The sequence below is a fragment of the Anguilla rostrata genome, chromosome 1, assembly GCF_018555375.3.
Source record: "Anguilla rostrata isolate EN2019 chromosome 1, ASM1855537v3, whole genome shotgun sequence".
Lineage (NCBI taxonomy): Eukaryota > Metazoa > Chordata > Actinopteri > Anguilliformes > Anguillidae > Anguilla > Anguilla rostrata.
This window is the reverse complement of record NC_057933.1, coordinates 59,262,207-59,282,185: the sequence shown is the minus strand read 5'-3', so window position 1 is coordinate 59,282,185 and position 19,979 is coordinate 59,262,207. Positions and strand designations below refer to the sequence as shown.

At 37.9% G+C, this 19,979-nt stretch overlaps 1 protein-coding gene across 4 annotated transcripts in view; it reads left to right on the top strand.

The window, feature by feature from the left end:
- The window catches only part of LOC135260434 (CUB and sushi domain-containing protein 3-like), a 325,294-nt gene extending 311,645 nt beyond the window's left edge, over positions 1–13,649 (top strand). For all 4 annotated transcript variants that reach the window (XM_064345673.1, XM_064345666.1, XM_064345659.1 and 1 more), the window contains 7 exons: positions 4,180–4,359; positions 6,711–6,776; positions 7,115–7,273; positions 8,884–8,996; positions 9,857–9,944; positions 10,519–10,654; positions 11,415–13,649. In XM_064345673.1, coding sequence (XP_064201743.1) covers positions 4,180–4,359; positions 6,711–6,776; positions 7,115–7,273; positions 8,884–8,996; positions 9,857–9,944; positions 10,519–10,654; positions 11,415–11,574 — 902 coding nt within the window. In that variant the 3' untranslated portion in view covers positions 11,575–13,649. The remainder of the gene's footprint in view (positions 1–4,179; positions 4,360–6,710; positions 6,777–7,114; positions 7,274–8,883; positions 8,997–9,856; positions 9,945–10,518; positions 10,655–11,414) is intronic.
- Positions 13,650–19,979: the final 6,330 nt, after the last annotated feature.

Sequence of the window (19,979 nt, the reverse complement as noted above, 5' to 3'; positions counted from 1 at the left end):
TTGTTATTAACCTCTCGGTGTGTTTCATTGTTTTTGCATTTCCTGTGCCCCCGGCCTTACTGCACGAGTGTGCCCCGAGACCTTTTCCGAGTTTCTGCAATCAGTAATCCTGCAGAACACCACGCCCAGTGTCTGCTGCTGCGCTCTCTGCGGCTGTGAAAGCCTTCAGAATAGCCATGCCTCCGAACTGATAAATGTACATGTAATCACACCCGACGTGGCTCACACAGAGCACTGTTCAATTCGGCGATATGAGGCTGTGTATTGTTGCACCTGTGGCAGCGGAGAGCGCTCATTTCACAATGCCTGCCCGGCAGGTGCAATAAGTGGCTCCTAAATTAATGTCGTGAGGAAAAACTCAAAGAAAACTTGATTTTAAAAATGATTTCCATAATGGCGCATGATTTCCCCAGATGTGCCGTGCTCTGCATAGAAAGGAGAGCGTTCTGCCACAGGGCTCTCCGGCTTCCAAATGAAGAGTGGCTGCATGCCCAGACAAAAATAACAAACACTTTCTACCACATATTTCTAAATTTAACAATATTTATCATGAAATAATTATAAAAATATTTTGTTGGCCATATTTCACTGATGTGAATCCTCAGCTAAAGTGCTCGCTGTCTATCTCTCCTTTTTCTTTCTAGCCTCTCTCTTTTTCGTATATATGTATATCAATAATACATGAGGCTTGTGATGTAATAATAATAATAAATCAATAAATAAACACAGACCACCCTATGTACAGAATTATAAATAAGAAGATTTGACTTTTGTCAAAAATTGCCTTCTGTCCTCAGAACCCATGGGCTACTCTCACACTTACCAGTCAAGCCAAAGCTCATTGGTAGGGCTTACAGTGGGAAGGTACCACACAGGGTGATTTACTGTAGGCTCTCTCACTTAACGCTTGCAGCCATACAGTACGCTGTCGGCAAGTCAAAGAGGCTATGGTGGTGAGAAGAGGACTACGGTTTTTTAGTTATACATGCTGTAGCCCAGTGAGAGCCAGGCCCCTGGGGGGGGAGGAAACATGCACAATATATGCGCTGAACAACAGTGAATGTGTTTCCCTCAGCGAGTTCACCAGGCCTTGAATTTGAAAACGAACAGAAGAGAAAAAATTCCAGCTCTTTCATAGAGTCTAACTAAGACACACAGAGGGTCTTGAAAATATAGCTGTTACAGACAACGCAGGCAGTGTAAAAGAGTGGTCTGCCTGCAAGCATACTGCTGGATATCCACACAGGCAAAAGGTCACAATACCAAAATAGGTTGTCAAACAAGGGTCATACACTGAAAATCACTATATCCTTACTCCTAGCTTTTTGCTTTATTTCATACAGGTACACACACACAAACATTTTTCTTTTTAAATGATGCCAGACATACTATAGACCATGAAAATAACATATACTGGATGTATCATCAAAAACCTTCTCATCAAAAAGATGTGATTGTCCCATAACCATAATGTAACTGAATGCTAATGAACAGTTAGCACACAGTGTTGTTAACTTGCTAGTTAAAGTTGGAGCATCTGAGGTTTTTGCATTGCTTAGCACTGATAGCATGTAGGCAGTCATGTTCAACAGCTACACAATAACTCTCATTTTCCAGGTTTTTGGCTGTTGTGATCATTTGCCCCAGTTCCTGTTGCTTACTTCGATAAGGAGGATCTCTACATGGCACTATATACATTCTTTGGTAAAGTTAACACAAATGCCCATCCAAACTGGATAAACTTAAATGGAATAAGAATGTTCCTCCAGTGCTTTATTTGTCTTAAAAATTATGTGCACTGATATCCAGATAATCGGACAAATTTGAGAATGTTTGCCAACGTAAAGGGATTGTTCTGGGAAACAAAAACTTTTAAGATGGCTTGTCCCTGTGTCACCTTGCATTCCTGTATTTTTGGAATATGGAGATTATACACACTCTCCCTGTCATTGTGGCATTCAAAGTAAGAAGTCATGAAAAATGCATCAGGAGAAACTTTGCTGACATGATGCATTAACAGCTGCCTCTTGATTTCGGAAGACAGATTGGAATTTATTCATCCAATTATAATTGTGTCGTGCTGTGTGTATAATTGTTTGAATCACCAAAATCACATTTTGATACTTTAAGCCTTAGACTGTTAAGTATTCTACAGATCCTATAAATGTATTCTTCTTTACCTCCTTGATGGTATAATGAGCTAAATGGAACTTTTTGTACAACTATGGCTAAAATCTGGGGAAAACACTTTTTTGAGGAGAAGGTCAGCACATTATGTACGTGTTTTCTTGTGAAACCTCCGTGCAGCAAAGGTCAGGCCGAATCTGGGCATCCCATTGTGAAGAGCCCAGTATGCTTGACATACTCAAGTGTATGTTTTTTTTTGTACTTCTGTGCTTTCAGCTGTCTGAAAATTGTTCTTCTGTCCTTCATTTCCATCGTCATTATTGCTACTGACAAAAATAGTACATAAATATAATAAAGTATGATCAGCAATGATAAAGTCAGTGAGTTTGATTTGACATTAAACAAAAAAAAAACGTCATTCCTTGATTAAAAAAAGAAAATATAAATGAAAAGGACAATTATATGGATAATAATGATGATGGATAATGATGGATAATTTTATAAGGGCACTCACATCACTCATCCAGATGTAACTATGCATGGTATTGGAGCTCATACATGGATTTCCGTGGATTTCTATGTCTAGAGAATCTTCCAAAGACCTAAAAAATACGTTGATTTATAGCACAGACCTCAGTATTTATTTTTTTATTTTTGGGAATGACAGAGGAATGCTTTTCTCCCAGTAACCACCTCTTCAGAGGGTTATCAAAAAGCCTAAAATGACAATTTTTTCAGGTATAAAAATTAAGCTGTCACTTAAGCAAGTTTGACAGTAATGCCTAACTTCCTAAAATGACATTTTCTCGCTACCGCTCGGATGCGTAGAACAAGGCCTAGTGCAGAGTGCACGGTTTGTCAGCATCAACACGATGAAAAGGGCATTCGGTTTTTTTTATTTCTTAGACTTCGGAAATGGCCCCAGTGGAAAATTATGGATGCCAGTTCATCCCACTACATGCCAAGCTTGTCTCTAGTGCTGGCTATGGAAATGACAACATTTTCTTGGAGAAACGCTTTTTTGGCATGATACTACAGTTAAGATGATGCATCATGAGTTCATTTATCATCCTTTTTATTTTTACTGTTGATGCTCAGTCTGTCAATATGCACAGCAATCATAAAATATTATTTTAAAAATACCACAAAAAATATCTGGTTTGTATAACTTAGTATAAAAGTGGGCATGGACTAATAATTTTATAAAGGCTGATAGGTTTCTGTGTTACTGTATATTATATACTAAGCTATATGTTTTATGCAGAAGTTCAATTGTTGTGTTTAAAAAATACAATAATTGTTAACTTTTTGCCATTCTTATTCATTGTATATATTTGTGCTTTATTTTTGTAAGTTGTAATAATGCTTTTTTTTTTTAAACACATGCATTTCTTGTTCAAAATATTGAAAACCTGTTACATGATTCACTTGTTAATAATTAGCTGGCACTGATATTTCGTATCATCAGAATGTAAAGCAAAGGTAGCTCACAAGGACATGTAATTTTACATGAATAGTCAATGTTCTGAAGGTGTGACAGTAATAATCACATTTTCTATTTTCTTTAGATTTAATTCATCCAGTCCATTGTGAATGAGCCACACATGTGAGAATAGAGCATACAGTGAAGTGCCTACATCCTCCTTGGGGCAGCTGTTGACCTTCAGATGTTCTTTGTGTGATATGTTTCCAGACATCTGATGTGCACCGCACACAAACAGAAAATGAGAAATTCAGTACATCACTTGGAAGCATTATTCTGCCTTTCCACCTTATGTCTGTCAAATCTCAATGATACAGTGTTAGAAGCATATTTTCTGTCAACTGACAGAAGTTTCTGAAGTTTGTCCATTTTGAAGGAGGCCGGTCCAGCTCCTGGTTGCTGGATTTCAGGCGATTTAAGGCATTATTCCAGACAGCTGCGCCTTTCATTGAAGATATGGAACAAGCAAACCAGCAGGCCTGTGCTGACCAACCTGCCTGTAATGGGGTTTAATGGAGAAAGAATGACTTTGTGTTGGTTTCATAAGAGCCTGTGTTCCCTCCCTTCAGCCCATTCCTGCAAGCAGCCAGACAGCCCCTCTCATGTGAACGTAGTGGGAATGGACCTGCCTGGCTTTGGGTACACCCTTGTCTACAGCTGCCAGAATGGCTTCTTCCTTTCTGGGGGATCTGAGCATCGGGTGTGCAGGTCCGACGGGATGTGGACGGGGAAAATGCCAGTGTGCCGAGGTGAGCTGCTGAAACACGCTGTGCTTAATGTGTTCTGGTCCGTCAGTGTGGATACAGGGCCTTGTGTTCTTAAAAGATAACTGCAGCACCTGTCATAGGTTATTACTTTGTCTGCTTGTAATCCTTATCCAGGGAAACATACAGTTGAATTGGATTTGGATTGTTGGAAGTAGGATTTTATATGTCATCTCCTTATACAGCTGGATATGTGCTAAAGCAGTTAGCTCAGGTTAAAAGCCGTGGTGAGGAGCACAAGGCCTTTCCCACCAGACATGAAAGCTTGTAACCCTCTGGCTACAAGTCTAGATCTAATTCCCCGCTATGACTAACCAACAGAACTCGTGCAGCCGAGTGCACCCTAACTGGTAGAAGTGTGGTGTAACACAGATGTGTATACTGGCACAATGTGATTTAGGCAAGTGGGATATGCTCCCGGTTCAACACTATTTTTCCTGGAACAACATTCCAGTTAACCAATAATTGTTCTCTGATGTCATCAGTCTGTGCTGAACAGCCTCCCCCTGAGCCATTTCAAAATTCTCCAGATGGCCCTGCTTTTCTGCCATGTTTGTTTTTTAATTCCAAATTATTCACAATAAGTAATATAAGGGCCACCTTCAGTTGTTTTAGAGAAAATAATGTTTTCAAAATGTGGATTGGTTTTCTTTGTTTTTTAAATGTATTGTTATCCATGAAAATGGTAATGAAAATCCTGTATCAACATTAGCAAGTCTGTCCAGGATCAACATTTGAAAATGTAGAAACAACACTGTCATGATCACCCCAGATAATAATTTGCCAGTATATGAGATCAACATGGTGCGGATCATCCTAGATCAACGTCGGCAAATATCCAGAATTAGAAAATCTATTCAGGATTACCATGGTGATGATCGTCCTGGATAAACACTTGCAAATATGTCCAGGATCAACACAGTGATGATCATCCTCGATAAACATTGAGAAATATATCAAGGATCAACATTTGCAAATCTATTTCAGCATAGATGATCCGATGATGATCCTGGATCAACCTTAGCACATACAGTATATCCCGATAAACACTCCTGAATTCAATCCTGAATATGGGCAATATTTTCTAGTGACTAAAATGTTACCAAATAATTAATCTAAATATTATTTAGTACTGTAATTAATTATTTCATTAATAAGTACATGCAAGTTTATTAGCCTATCATGTTTTTGTTACGATTCGTCATTGCTTATTTGAGAACTGTAAGGTGTTACTTAGCAACTAGCTAGTAATCTTAGCTCAGTTAGTCACTGCACTTCCTCAGCTACAAATGCAAGCCACTAATAGTGCTCATATATACAGTACAAATGATGGAAATAAGGTGCCACTAATATTTTCAACAAATCTGTGATTTTGTAAAATTTTGCAAACAGAAATGCAGAGCTATGGTGCACAAAATGTGCTTATCTCTCTGGAAACTGGGGCAATTTGGACGGAATTTTGAAATGGCTCAGGGGTTTGGGGTTGTTCGGCACAGCACTGATGACATCAGAGGGAAATGATTGGTCAATAGGAGTGTTGTTCCAGGAACAACAGTGGCTGTTGATCCAGGAACATGTCCTTCTTGAGTAAATCCCATTATCCGTGTAACTGTCCTTGTGCATAGAGTTGGTGAGCAGAGTAAAGCATGTATAGATCAGGCCGCATTCTATGTGCATTTTACACTAAACAAACTATTATGACTTAAGATTAATAATGTCATGCAAAACCTAAAATAACTGGCAAAGCTTATTAAAAGTATTTTTGAATAATAATTAACAATACAGTTGTGTAACTGCAAAAGCCACTTGAATTTAGTTTGTGATTTTACACAAATGATTTAAGGCAACAACTAACCATCAGGCATGATAGTTTGCTGAGTATGTTCCATAATGTTCGTTTTTCTGCATTCTAATTGTATCTCTCTTCACCTATTAATTTTTAAGAAATGCTTGCTTTATTAAACCATCAGTATTAACAGAATCACAAATGCAACAATTATTATCATTGCTTTCGTTTCATGGTTGACATTAGGCTTTGACAAATCTCTTCATTGATAATTGTATTCTTGCTAGCATATGAATTCCAGGTTTGGCAGCATGTAGCAACATTGCATCACTCTCCGTTTTAAGCTTTTTGATCTCTTCTGTTCACTGCTGTTCTGTCACTATGCGTGTCAATTGTAGAGCGCCAGTCCCAGTTTTAGCAACAGCCTGGAAGGTATGCATCTTCAGCCTTGTGAGAAATGAAGTTCACTTTCAGGAGTCGATATAGTGAGAGAGTACATACTGAGAAGGAATATGCTAAGGATGGTTTTTTTTTTACTCTTTTACTTTAGCTGGCTCAAAATTGTCTGAGAAAACAATTAAACCTGTACCAGGAACACCAAGTCCCAAAATAACTGGTAAGCAACATGACTCTTAATTAAGTGTTAATTCCTCCTCTTGTTCCCTTGTTCTTTATTGTTTTGCATTATCAGTAAATGTGTCATTTTCACAGAGACTCAAGTTGGTATCCTTTCTATTATATCACCTCTATGGTCACATTGCAATTTTTTAAATTACAGGAATATTCAATTATTTAAACCTTTAAACAAAGTCTGCAGTGGTTACACATTTTTTAAATGACATAAATATTTAATTATTTAAACCATTAAACAGTCTGCAAGCGTGGCCATTATTATTTGAGGATGTACAGTAACAGGGCCCTTTTCACTGTAAGTTGCCATGTTCCCTATTGCAGTGCCTGATGATGTCTTCACTCCTGACTACATCTGGAAAGGCTCATATGAATACAGAGGCCGGAAGCACCCAATGACATTGACTGTCACAAGCTTTAATATGACCACGGGGAGGGTCAACGTTACACTGACGAACAGTCATATGGAGCTGCTGCTGTCAGGTAAGGGTCAGTCACCGCCTTCAGCCACCCTCAGACACAGCAGTTTTATTTTCCGGAACAGTTGTGCTTACAACAGAACAGCATTTAGGTGTGGTCTAGCTGCTAGGGATTCTGTCGCCTTATACAGTGTTGTGAGTGCGATGATTCAACTGAAATTGACAGGAAATGTTGAGCGAGGGGGGAAAGTAGCAATGGTTTAAAAATGTTGCTTGAAATGGAATCCAGTTTTAATGTCAGTTAAATATGGGTAGAGATTATCGCAGCCTTCTGTTTACCTGCAAAGTTAAAATGAGAAATGCATTTGTATAACACTTTTTCAGGGTTCTCAAAGAATTCCTCCTCTTTCCATTTGCACATTCTTGGTAATTGCCAGCTCTGCCTCATTGTATGCCATCTGGTACGTAATTCTGGATATCTGGCCATCAGATTGGCAGAAATGTTTCATGCAAAAGTGAGCGTATATAATTACTATGAATATGAAGGAAGAGTCCAGCTTTCCATTTCCTGCTGAAAAGGGAACCTGCGTTTGAATCAATCTAGTGTTTCAGTGCGCAAGAAACAGCAGAGTATTTTTAGGGGGGTAAATGTGAAAGCTTTTAAAATAATGTGGCTTTGTGAGAATGGCCCAGTAGGTCTGCAGAACAGACCTTGGTTTTACTACTGTGAAGCATGTGCAGGCTGTGATGGCAGATCCTTGGCAGACCTTTTATGTGTGCTAATTTGTGATTTAGTTATTTTTCTTGTTCCTTTAGCAAGGTGAGTAAGTACCTGAAAACAAACATAGTGTCACAGGACTGTTTCACAGTAATGATGTAAGAACAGAATTCACACAATCTTATTTAAAAAGAAACAGAGGAAAAATCTGTAATTAAAGCCCCACATAATTAAAGTGCATAAAGTAATGTAATACAGCATATCATTTCATCAGTGCGTGAAAACATAATTGTACTCATACGCTGTTCCCCATCAATACGTCCTCTGAGCTGATGCAGGACTTTAGGCTAGATCATTAATCTTTCCTTGAGAGTAGACATGCAGCCTATAGGAGTAATCATATTAAATCATGCATGTAGCAAGCATCTTCATTATAAAAGCCAGGGTTTTGTCATTAGCTGGCTTTGACTGGGAGTCTGCTTTAGCAAAACATAATTGATTTCATCTTACCAGAAAAGAGTGGCTTTTGGCTCAACTGGGGTTACCACAAACCTCAATACTTACTGGGTGCTTATAGATTACCAGTTTTCATCAGTGAGAGATGCGTACCTCTTCTGATTGGTGCTAGTTTTCCTGTAGTACACTGTGTGTCTTGTAGTATGGAAACAAATAAGTGTAGCAGTGGCACAAGAGCACAATACTGCTGCCAATTTCAAAAATTTTTAAATAATCTCATTTTTAATGCTCTGCTTCAGAACGCAGCTATATATAGAAAAGTGGTCCAGTTCAAAAATAATTCAAATTCCATCTCTTTTTTTCCCCATTCAAAAAGGCACCAGTGAATTTACAGCCGTAATAGGTGACAGACCCCATCAAATTCAGGAGAGGACATGGAAGTCTTTGTGCTGCATGCTGATAACTTCTTTATTGTGCTGTTCCTCTCCCCTGAAATGCAGGAGTTTATAAAAGCCAGGAGGCGAGGCTAATGCTCTTTGTGTACCACGCGACAGCAGCATCTCACGTGGTGCTGAGCAGGATTAAAGACCAGACCTGGTCCATGGACGGTTTTGTAAGTACACGGTAACCTGCGGGATGGCGCCGTCCCCCGCTGACCGATGTAATGTTTTCTGCTCTGCGCGATTTAAGCTATGTGCAGAAATGCCTTTTTTAGGAGGGTGGTGCATTCATGAAAGTCAATCATGATGCTTACTGTGATGAAATTCATGCACATACCGTTGTTAAAGAAAAAGTGTGTACTGCTATTAAATAGGCCAGAACTGAACCACTGACCAAAATGATCATTTTCCCTGAATTGTATGCCATTACTGTGAACAGTGATTATAAAAGGAATTTATAAACGTTGTTATGGTGTTACTTCTAAATTGTCATGGCCAGTCTTATGCAGGTGGAAAGTATACTGAAATGAGAGAGAAAAGCATTGTGCAATTAAATGTGGCTTATATTGCAGACTTTATGATGATTGCAATTATCTGAAATAACTGTATAAAAATTATAATAATGTACTGTTAATAGTGATTTTACTGTGCTTTTGAATGTCACCATATTAACATAAAATTAAAAAATATATGCAGAAAAATTTTGAAATGCACTATGATCTGCTTTTAAAGCTGGTAATTCAATGTATTAAATAATCAACCATAATGTTGTTTTTAAGGGGACATAATAGGCTAATTTATTTATTTATTTATTTATTTATTTATTATTTTTGTTTTTTTGCTGTTTCTGAGAATTCCATATTCTTTGGAGTGAAAGTCTACCCGAGAATGTTTTGTGCAACACTGATGGTATCTGATATCAGTCTGTAATGGTAGCCCGTCTTATCCATTGCTTTTTTATATCAGAGGCCTGCAGTCTTGACACGTGCGGTCGGGGCTAGCTGGATTAACTCTGTATCTCCTTTTGATCCAGGTTTCAGCAGAACCCGATGGTGCCACCTATGTGTTCCAAGGCTTCATACAGGGTAAAGACTACGGCCAGTTCGGACTGCAGAGAATAGGTACCTCTGATCATTATTTAAAAATATCATGATTATCCAAAATCGGTCTGTGATCCACTGTGTCACTGCTTAGCTTAACCCCATGCACCAAGTTTGCATAAATTTCTCTCTAAAATCATGAATTCTTGCCTGCAAAGAAACAACGCAGGGAGCACTTCTGGATTTTGTAGCAGGGTAATAGACGTCAGAGCAGAACTGAAGTAATCTCTTTTGGGTAAGCTAGAAAACTTACAGAAAGCAATGTTAGTCTGATAAAAAGCCGGGCATAGAAAGAGACAGAATTATTTTTCAAATCCTCACTATAATCAACAGTTCAGCTAACGGCAATGATGAAGTGCTCTTTGACAATCAAATTGCAAATGGTACTATATTAATTCAAATTGATTGATGGAGGGTAATGACTGTGGTGTGATGACGATGATGAAAATTATGCTATTGACAATATGATTACACTTATAATTCCGAACGTGTGTTACAATTGATTTGACCAGAGCCCTCTTAACAGTGATAATTAGCATGTTCCACTTTGCTGTAATGATGTATATGTATTGAAGCATGTGCTTTTTCCTCCCAGGTCTGAACGTGTCACAGAGCGATAACTCCTCCAGTACTCCCTCTGGTACCAGCAGTGCCTCTGTTGCCATAGCAATCCTCGTGCCTTTTCTCGCCCTGATATCTGCAGGCTTTGGGTTTTACCTCTATAAACAGCGGTATGTGTGCTGCTCCTTCCGTATCTCTCGCTATGTGTTATGGTGCCTTTTTACCGATTGATTTAGTCGTATTTAGGCAAGTGCCTCTGCTATTATTTATGGGAAAATTGCCATTTCTTCATAATTCCATGCAAACGTGATCTTCAAACATATTCTGAGGAACAAATTCAACATGTATGGAATCTATGATTGTATGGACTCCAAGGGCACTCCATATGCACCTACAGTAATATAACGCACCTCCACCTGCACTCAGAATATGAATACTGGGCCTAATATGAAACCTGAGAGATCTGGAGCTGTATGATTATAAGCCCGCTCCCAAGGAGGTGGAACTGCATATGAATTCAACAGCAAGTGTCATATGGGCATGTCTGTGCATGTAGTCTGTAGTCCTCTAAAACTCATAAAGGAAGCTGGGTCTGCCTAACAACCACAGTCTGTGGTTTAAGTGACCCTGGCTGTTTTGTCAATATTCACTGTATATAGTTACAAAAATTACAGCAAGAAGCTTCTTGGTAGAATATTTTGTAATCTATTATGGATTTTTTGGTGTTCAAGAAATAATAAGAAACGGCATTTGCATATTTATATGCATACGCTTCACATTCCTGAGATTGTAGATTGTACTGTTCCCAAGCAGCATCACACTTGCCCAGGCATTCAGAGTACATGTCAAAATCATCATTGGGTTTATTTTGGTTTCCAAGTGTGAAAATGGCCTCCTTTCACCAATGTGAACTGTATGGATTCTTTGCAGGACCACACCTAAGATGCAGTATTCAGGCTGTTCACCGCATGAGAACAACAACGGCCAGGCAGCCTTTGAAAACCCCATGTACAACACCAACGCAAAATCCATAGAAGGAAAAGCTGTTCGATTTGACCCCAACCTCAACACTGTCTGCACAATGGTTTAACAAAGTTGGCAAAGTGGACGTCTTTTTTGTTCTAATGCTTTGCCAAGATAAATGTCGTCACGCTTCTGAGTCCAGAAGATGCACGTCCACGTATATTTTAAAGCACACTTTTCAGGAACCAATGAACGATGTGCATCGGAAAGACATCGGAGTCCTATATCAACTGATATTGATATCGACTGATGAAAACCCATCTTCACAACTACGAGTGGAGTTATCTTTCCTTACCTTATATGCACTCTGAGAGTGCTTTTTTAAATTTAACCTATCTGTAAATCTACTTGCATATATATGAGGAGCATTCACCACCTATATTTTTGTGCTATATATAAAACATAAATATATATATATATATAAATATAAAGCATTGGGGTGGACGTGAGTTGATAACGCCGATTCAGATATGCCTTTCACTTCACAGAAATGGCAGAATCCTGTTTCAGTGAGTCTCTTCACAAGCCTCTTAGTTTCATACACTTCCTTGCTTCAGTTTTCTTAAAAAGAGATGAGACAGTGGTGATAGACTGTGGTACCCCTTATGAATGCCTGAATATGGAACAGATAGAATAAAGAAATATGGTCGCACCCTAAATTCCCATTGCTGCATATATGCTGTCCATAGTTTTCTTTGTTAGTTGCTATTTTTGTCTCATGCCTTTGAGTAAATTATCCCATCAGCTCTAATGGACTGACTCAGTATTTTACCCTGCATTTTTCATGTCTAAAATTATTATATTATGCTGTACATGAGTCGCAAAGCAGTGTTTTGTAGGGCTGTTTTTTTCAGATATTAGTACATCTTATCATGGACTACAGAGATGTCTCTATTTATGCCATATGCTAACATAATCATTGTTTTGTCATGACAGCTTGACATTTACTCAACCAGAAATACACTGAATGTGTTTGTGACCTGTGACTGATTCAGTCCATACTGCTCATTTCATTATTTATAATTTATTTATTCAGCTTACAGGGAAACTATACCAGGCACCTATTACAGCTGAGCATTGTCTGTTGGGTCTAAAGACAGAGATGCTTTGATTTAGTTTGTCCTTTAAAATCACTGCACTAGACTAATTGTTCACATTTGTTTGTAAGTCGATGTATTTGTTCATTCATTATTCACATATAGCCTAAGTTGTACCTATTTACCATTCTTCTGTACTTGTGGAAGTGGTATTTATTATTATTATTATTATTATTATTATTATTATTATATATATATATATTATACATGATTCAGTCACTATATAGTCGTACTTAGTTTAGTAAATTCCATCTCTCATTTTTTTCAATGAATCAAAGATGAGGTTTGCACCAACATTCATAGGTGAAGTAGGAAAGGGTTTAGTAGAAGATTCAAAAACATATAATTCATTACAGTGCCTTGTACATTAACCCTTAGCAGATGCATCTCATTCAGTAAGAGACAACAGAACTGGGATATGTATTTAAATTATTTCAGACTGATGGTTGTGGACTTTAAATTTGGTTATGCATCGAAATGGTGTGATCAGTGAATCATTGTTTATTTATCTGAATCAATGAACTTTTTATACAAGTGGAAAACCCTTCATATTGGGCCTATATGATCACATGCAAATTTATAATTATTATCCAATTTCTCAGTGTTTAAGTAGTCTAAATTCTTTAACATCTACCAAAAAATTCCCAAACCCAATGCTGCTACTTCCTCCATTTCCGTGTATTTATTTATTTCTGTTTCTGAATTAAAGGTTTGAATATATAGTTGTGTTATGCAATTTCTTTGAGTTCACCCTGAAAGCTGTTTTTCCATTGTTTTTTTGTTGCATTGCTTTCCTGTTAATGACTGCAATAAATGCAAACACCCATGGACACTTTCACTCACAATTAGAATTGTCTGCCGTACAGCTGGGTACTCCTCGTATGTGAATGCATTTGAAAGAAAATAAACGAAACAAAAGATATTTAAACAAGCTCTTTTTTGTAAAAAAAAAAATATATTTTTACTACAAAATCATTTGTAAAATTATGAATCTGTTGTGTAAATTTAAAAAAAATATTAAAAGAAATAACTATTGCTTTTGTAATTTGTTCTTCCCTGGTCGTTATTTCGTACAGTACATGCTGTATCATACAGAACCCCTGCTGGTACCACATGTACACATCTGGCTCCTTGCGTGTAACTGGTGTGCATGGACACCATATTGTTTAAAGTCAAAACTTTTTTGGTGTTTGCCGTGCAAGAGTGTGAAAGGACATTATTGCTTACATTTACTTCCAATGAAAGAACCTTTATCGTAGGTGACACAGCTTACATTTTACAAATCAACTATTTATGCAGTTGAGCACTTACTTGCTGAAGGCATTTAGATCAGTAATCTCGAAGATGCAGCGCCAGAGATTTCAATCGGGGGAGGGTGGCTCTCCCTTATTTCGAACACTGGCCTATGATTCTTGACTCACCCAAGTCCCAGTCTAGTAGTCATGGTGACAAGGATGTTGGAAATTTAAAATTATGTATATCAATCTGCACAAATTTGGAGGCTCAAACTCCTGATGATAGCCAACTTGTAAGTTGTTATTTAGAGGCTTTCTAATGTTTTCATATTTCTATATCATATTTTAAATTAGATATAAAATACTGGATGATGGAATCAATGACCGCAACCCCTACTTCTGATTAAAATAGTTGTTCCCTACCCACAGTTCCCCACTTAAATAAAAGGTTTGCAAAGGGCTCCTTAGTAGGTAGATAAAACATGCGGCCACATTTTATTTGTAGCAACCCACCCAGCTAACAGTTTTAAGGCACTGAAAATTCCTGTAACTAAAGGATAAAGATTTCAAATTTTGAAATTTGTACACTTTTTTTTGGTTTTGTTTTGTTATTTTTGTGACAAGCATTGTCAAAACAGTATCTGAATTTTATTCAGTTGTGCTACTCCAGCATTTGAAAAAGAACTTGAATTGTGGATGGTTATTCAAAACAGCCTTAAGATGTTGTGTGCCATTTAATTGATTATGTTTTTTTTTTTCCATGACTAAATGATACATTTTTACTTGTTTGGGGAAAAAAGTTGCATCCAAGGCTTCCAGGGATGCATTCTCATCATAGCATTATCTCATATTGTTGGCAAGGTACATCTTGCAGTGTTTCTAACCATCCCTGCCCAGTAGGTGAATGTTACTGTCATGTTTTTAGTAGAGCCATCCAGAACTGGCTATGCATGATGGGGTCTATAGAGGACGAGAGGGACCTGCAGACATACAACAATGTGCCTAGCTTCTGTGTAATGACTGAAGCCTAGCAGATCTGGGCGTGATGCAGGTGCAGTGTTTTTGGTGGCCCAGTAGGGGTGGTCTTCACTTTCCATTGGAATGACAGGGAAACTGTGCTGCAGGAGACACTGTCTATCAGATGAAATGGTAAAACAAGGAACTGAATCATTGTGGTCATTGAAGATGCTCTGGTATGTAAAGAGCAAAGAGTAGGCAGTTTCTCAGCAAAATTGTCCTGGCAAAATTCCAAAACTTGCTTTCTTTTTTCTTTTCTTTTTTTTGCCATTTTTCTCCCAGTTTCTCCCCAGTTTAGTCGTTATACAAATTCCCTGTGTGTATCACGGTCCTGGCCGTTGCGCTATCCTTCTGTTGGTCTGGGGAGGGTGTAGACCACCACATGCCTCCTCCGATACATGTGGAGTCGCCAGCCGCTTCTTTTCACCTGACAGCGAGGAGTTTCACTGGGAGAGCGTAACGCATGCGGAGGTTCACGCTATCTCCCCCTGATCCCCTCCCTGCTGGACAGGCGCCCCGACCAACCAGTAGGAGTTGCTAATGATCAGGACTCATACCCTCACCGGCTTTCCCACCCTCTATACTACCCAGACGGCCCCCAAACTTGCTTTCTCAACCTGGCCTTCCAGTTGAATTTGCTCTGGAATTCCCTCCTTTTCCACATCAGCTTTTGTGTGGTGAATGTTCTGGTGCAAAATGGCTGCCGTGCATCAGCCTGGTGGATGCTGCGCATTAATGCTGATTGAGGTGAGTTTCTCCCTTCACTGTAAACTCCTTTGAGATTATGAAAAGTGTTATATAAATACAATCCATCATTATCATTATCAAGTATCAACAGTTTCAGCTTAAGGTAGATCAACTGAGAGTTGGAGAGTTCCTCTTTTGTTTGCTAAATCAATACAATATCTATATTTTACAAGTGTGCCAGAACTTAAAGGAGAAACTGACTGAAATACTATATTTCACTCTCAGGACCATTTGACCTGACATAAATACATTATTCAGTTTTTTTTTCTTTTTCTTCCTTCTCTTCAAAATGAATGCTGAACTTTGGCAGGAAGCCAAAGACACAAGCTGCGGCAGTTTTGTTTATGCAGAGTTATGGGTAATTACGGGCAAACTGTGTGTTCTCCATGTAAATAATTTTTGGAATTGCTAGCTAGTTTTCATTATTGTTACTCTGTTTGTATACAGGACAAGCAGCATGGATGGATGTCAAAGCATCTGGAAAAATTCTCAAGTTAGTTTGATGTTTTCTTCATAATTAAGATTGTAGAGTAAAGAATAAAGCTAATGCTGCTTAAACAGACAATTTACATATTTTATATTTTATTTAAGTAGTTTCAACTATTTTTGTACGAATGCGTGTGCGTGGGTGTTTGCATGGAAAGCAGGATTTGTCACTATCTTGGATGTGGCAGTGCTGAATCCAGCTGCGTCTACAGTTAATTATCCCCTTTTAACAGGTTACCTCTCTGAAAGATAGCTCAAGGGAACAAGCAATAGAAGACTGCTAAATGTCATATGCTTTTATCTGGGTTTGTCTAGAAAATGTTCATTCCAAACTGGAAAACCTCAACAACTTACATAGGATTTAAGGCATTCAATTGATGTTTTCTATTGAATGACACAGATTATTTATTTATTTATTTATTTATTGGAGTTTTTCAACTTTAACTGCAACTTATTATAGTAATCCTGTGATGTTGTATAGCCAAACTGGGCCCTCCTTATCTGAATAGATTGTGTACAGCTGCTTCTTCAGGAAGGTGATAAAACCTTCAGGCCATGGTAATAACCACTATACTCAACTTATTTGTTCATCTGTGAGGGTCTCAGAGTATCCTTTAATTGTCAAATTAATTCCCTTTGATGTTTATGGAGAGGAGAGAGAGAAACAGGCATAGGCCAGTCAGGTCAAACAGAACAAGCCATTTTCTAACAATGCAATAATGTATGGACCCTGAGCAAGGTACCTATATTAAAGCATATTCCCTCTCTCATATGCTATAATCTAAAAACTAGACATATGAATGGCTCTGAATTTGTGCTTGTTTACAATGACTCTACCTACTTGTAATTACAAAAGCTCCCTCTGCATACAAACTTCTCGTGTCTTCTAGTACTCTGTCAATATGTGGCTGTCTGAAGGATGTCCAATGGGAACCAACCACCAATGCCATTATTCTGGTGGGTAGCCTTGTAACAGGCTTTAAAGGAGGCTAGTCAAACATGCATGAAAATAGGTCACGACACTGTTCCCACAATGAGTTGGATGAATATAAAAACATCTTACAGCTTAGTAAAATAAACATTGTGCAATCTAAGTAAAACTCATAGACATAGAATGGGTGATTTTTTGATTTTCTGAAAAATGAGGAGGAATAGACAGAGATTCACCTCTTCAGATTAAGAAATGTAAAACTATGTTTGTTTTGTTTGGCTGTAAAGCACATTACTCATCTAGCAGTTTAATTAAAAAATGTAAGAGAATAAAATCAATAATACACAAATTAGCAAACCCGGTAACAACAAGTTGCAATTAATTATTTTAATTACTACACCTAATTACCGGCATCAAAGTGGATTCGGAGTCAGGAAGGTACTGCTGTCTTAGCCTTTCTTACAAAGGCTAAGACAGCAGCACCAAATGCTGAATGGATATCCTGCTCAAACATACACATACAGTATGTGCGTACATCACTTCATGCAATCAATGAAAACACCTGCGTTTCAGGAAGAAAATTGTAAAAACCTGTGCCAATATTCTCCTGTCCAGCCATGTTCACCTTAACCCAAGATGGCACATCCCTCCCATTGGGCTACTAGAAACTTCTTGCTGGTGATGTCCAATAGCTGTACATGCTCACAGATCCCAATGTTATATAACAGACACAGATTTAACTGACTATTATCTTACTTTGGTTTCAAGAAAACTCAGTATGCAGATATTCAGATACCAGAATACCCAGAGGGGAAACATGCAACTATTTACCCCGTTCCAAAGAGCGTTCAGGAAGAAACTGATAATAACTGGTGTGCAGCAATAATTATGAAATAAAGAGTTCAAAAATTATTTTGTGCATTTACTAAACAGATGCCATATTAAACAAACAAAAATTCCTGGCCTGGTTAAATGTGGCACTTGGTGAGGAAGAAATACTGCTTTGAAGAAATCCTTACAATCTGGTCCAGAAAATATTCTAAGTCTGTTGATTGATTTGTTCACAGAGTATTGAAAAATAAAGTGACAACACATTTTGGAAAGCCTAAAGCATAAATGCTTTTTTTCAAAGTATAATAAAACCAATTGATCACAAAAAAAGGAAAGCTAAAGCCAATTTCTTTCTGAGCAACATTAATGAGGCTAAGGGCAACAGTAAGCTTATGGGGAAAATGTCGCTACACTAATTAAAAAGGGATATACTGACAGAAGAACTGCAACTAAAGATAAATGCAAGTCTTAGGGCAAAACTGTGGTGCAGTCCATAGGGCAGCTGGCTCTCAAACTCATGTGGGAATTCACCAATGTGCCTGGGGTTCACTTCCTGGCCATAATACTCCCTGTGCTGTGATCCCATCTCTCTCTGCAACCCTCTCTGCTTTTCCCTCTATCTGAATAAAGGTTAAATACAAAAGGAGGGCATGCTGCCAGCTTTCTTTAAAATAAATAAATAAATGGGAGTCTTCAGGACAACTCTATTATAGCAACCAACTTTAAGGATAACTCCTTTAATTTAGCATTGGAACTGGGCCGAAAGTTCACCACAAGAGTATATGGCCCCCAGCAATGACTGCTATCAAGTTCTCAACCTAGAAATCACTTATGAAGAAACGGTGCATTCAATCCAATACTCGCCATCTAATTTAGTATTTAAGGATACAGTTGGCTTTGACATAAGTTTACTATACTTTACTGGAACACAAATTATTTCTAATAGACAGGACCTGAAGGGCTTGTTCCGAGATAAATTAGCAAGTGCTAAAATTAGCTAAAATATGTTCTTCACAGAACAATTGCTTAAACCACCTGAATTCCTTCCCTAATAGCACAGCTGAATGTGAAAGAGGTTTTAACCTGATGAACAAGAGGGATACATAATTACTGTCAAACATTGCCAGCTTAATGATGATTAATCTGAATGGTTTTCCTATTTCAGTGTGATCACAAACGGTGCATCAGTCTGCACTCTGCACTGGTCTGCCACTGATGTTAACTGGAAACAAGCTAAGTTTGTTTGGAGCTTACTATAATGCGTGGCGGATATAAGGAAGCATGGAGATTGATTAGCGGTGGTGTGATGTTTAAACAGCAGCTCTATAAATCCATTCTTTTCACACCATGTACACGAAAATGTCTGTTCCCTGAAAGAATCAAGTGATTCATTAAAACAAGAGTATTTTACATGAATGAATTCCCTAAATATTTACTTAATATTACATGTTCTTATATGAATCAGTCTAATAGTTTAACTAATGTAGAGACTCTTTCAAAAATGTAGGTTTAACTATACATGGTCTCCTTACAAATAAATTCAAATAAAATAAAGTTAGGAAAGTTAATGAATATGCTTGTGTAAAGTGGGTAAACCTTTTTGTATTCTCTTTAGGGTTGTTATAGCATGGTTTAATATGGATGATAGCTGCATGAGTATGAATTGCTATTTGTTTTAATGGTTCTACGTTGGTCTAAGATACCTTGCATTTGCTGCTTTATTGACAATGCACTAACACTTGCTGGTCTGGAAATGCTGTAAGCCAGGTCTAGCACTGGTGCTCACATACTGTAACACAGGTCGATGAACCTCTATTTTCTTTCACTGAGGTCTAGCTGGGGCATCTGCTAGATGAATGTAACGTAATGTTTGTCATTACAAGCAGTCTTTTCTTCAAACAGAATTAATGGACCACAGTGATCACACAAGGTTTATATACCCCTCCAAAATAAAGTGCATACCATATTACCAGTCTGAAGAGCTCCACAAACAGTTTAGAATATCACATTTATCTCCTCCTCCAAAAGTATTCACACACTTCATTTAAGTTGGACATTTATTAGCACCCTGAATTCATTTTCCAGTGTAATCATAAGATGATGTACAGTGTTATCTGCGGTGCTGACT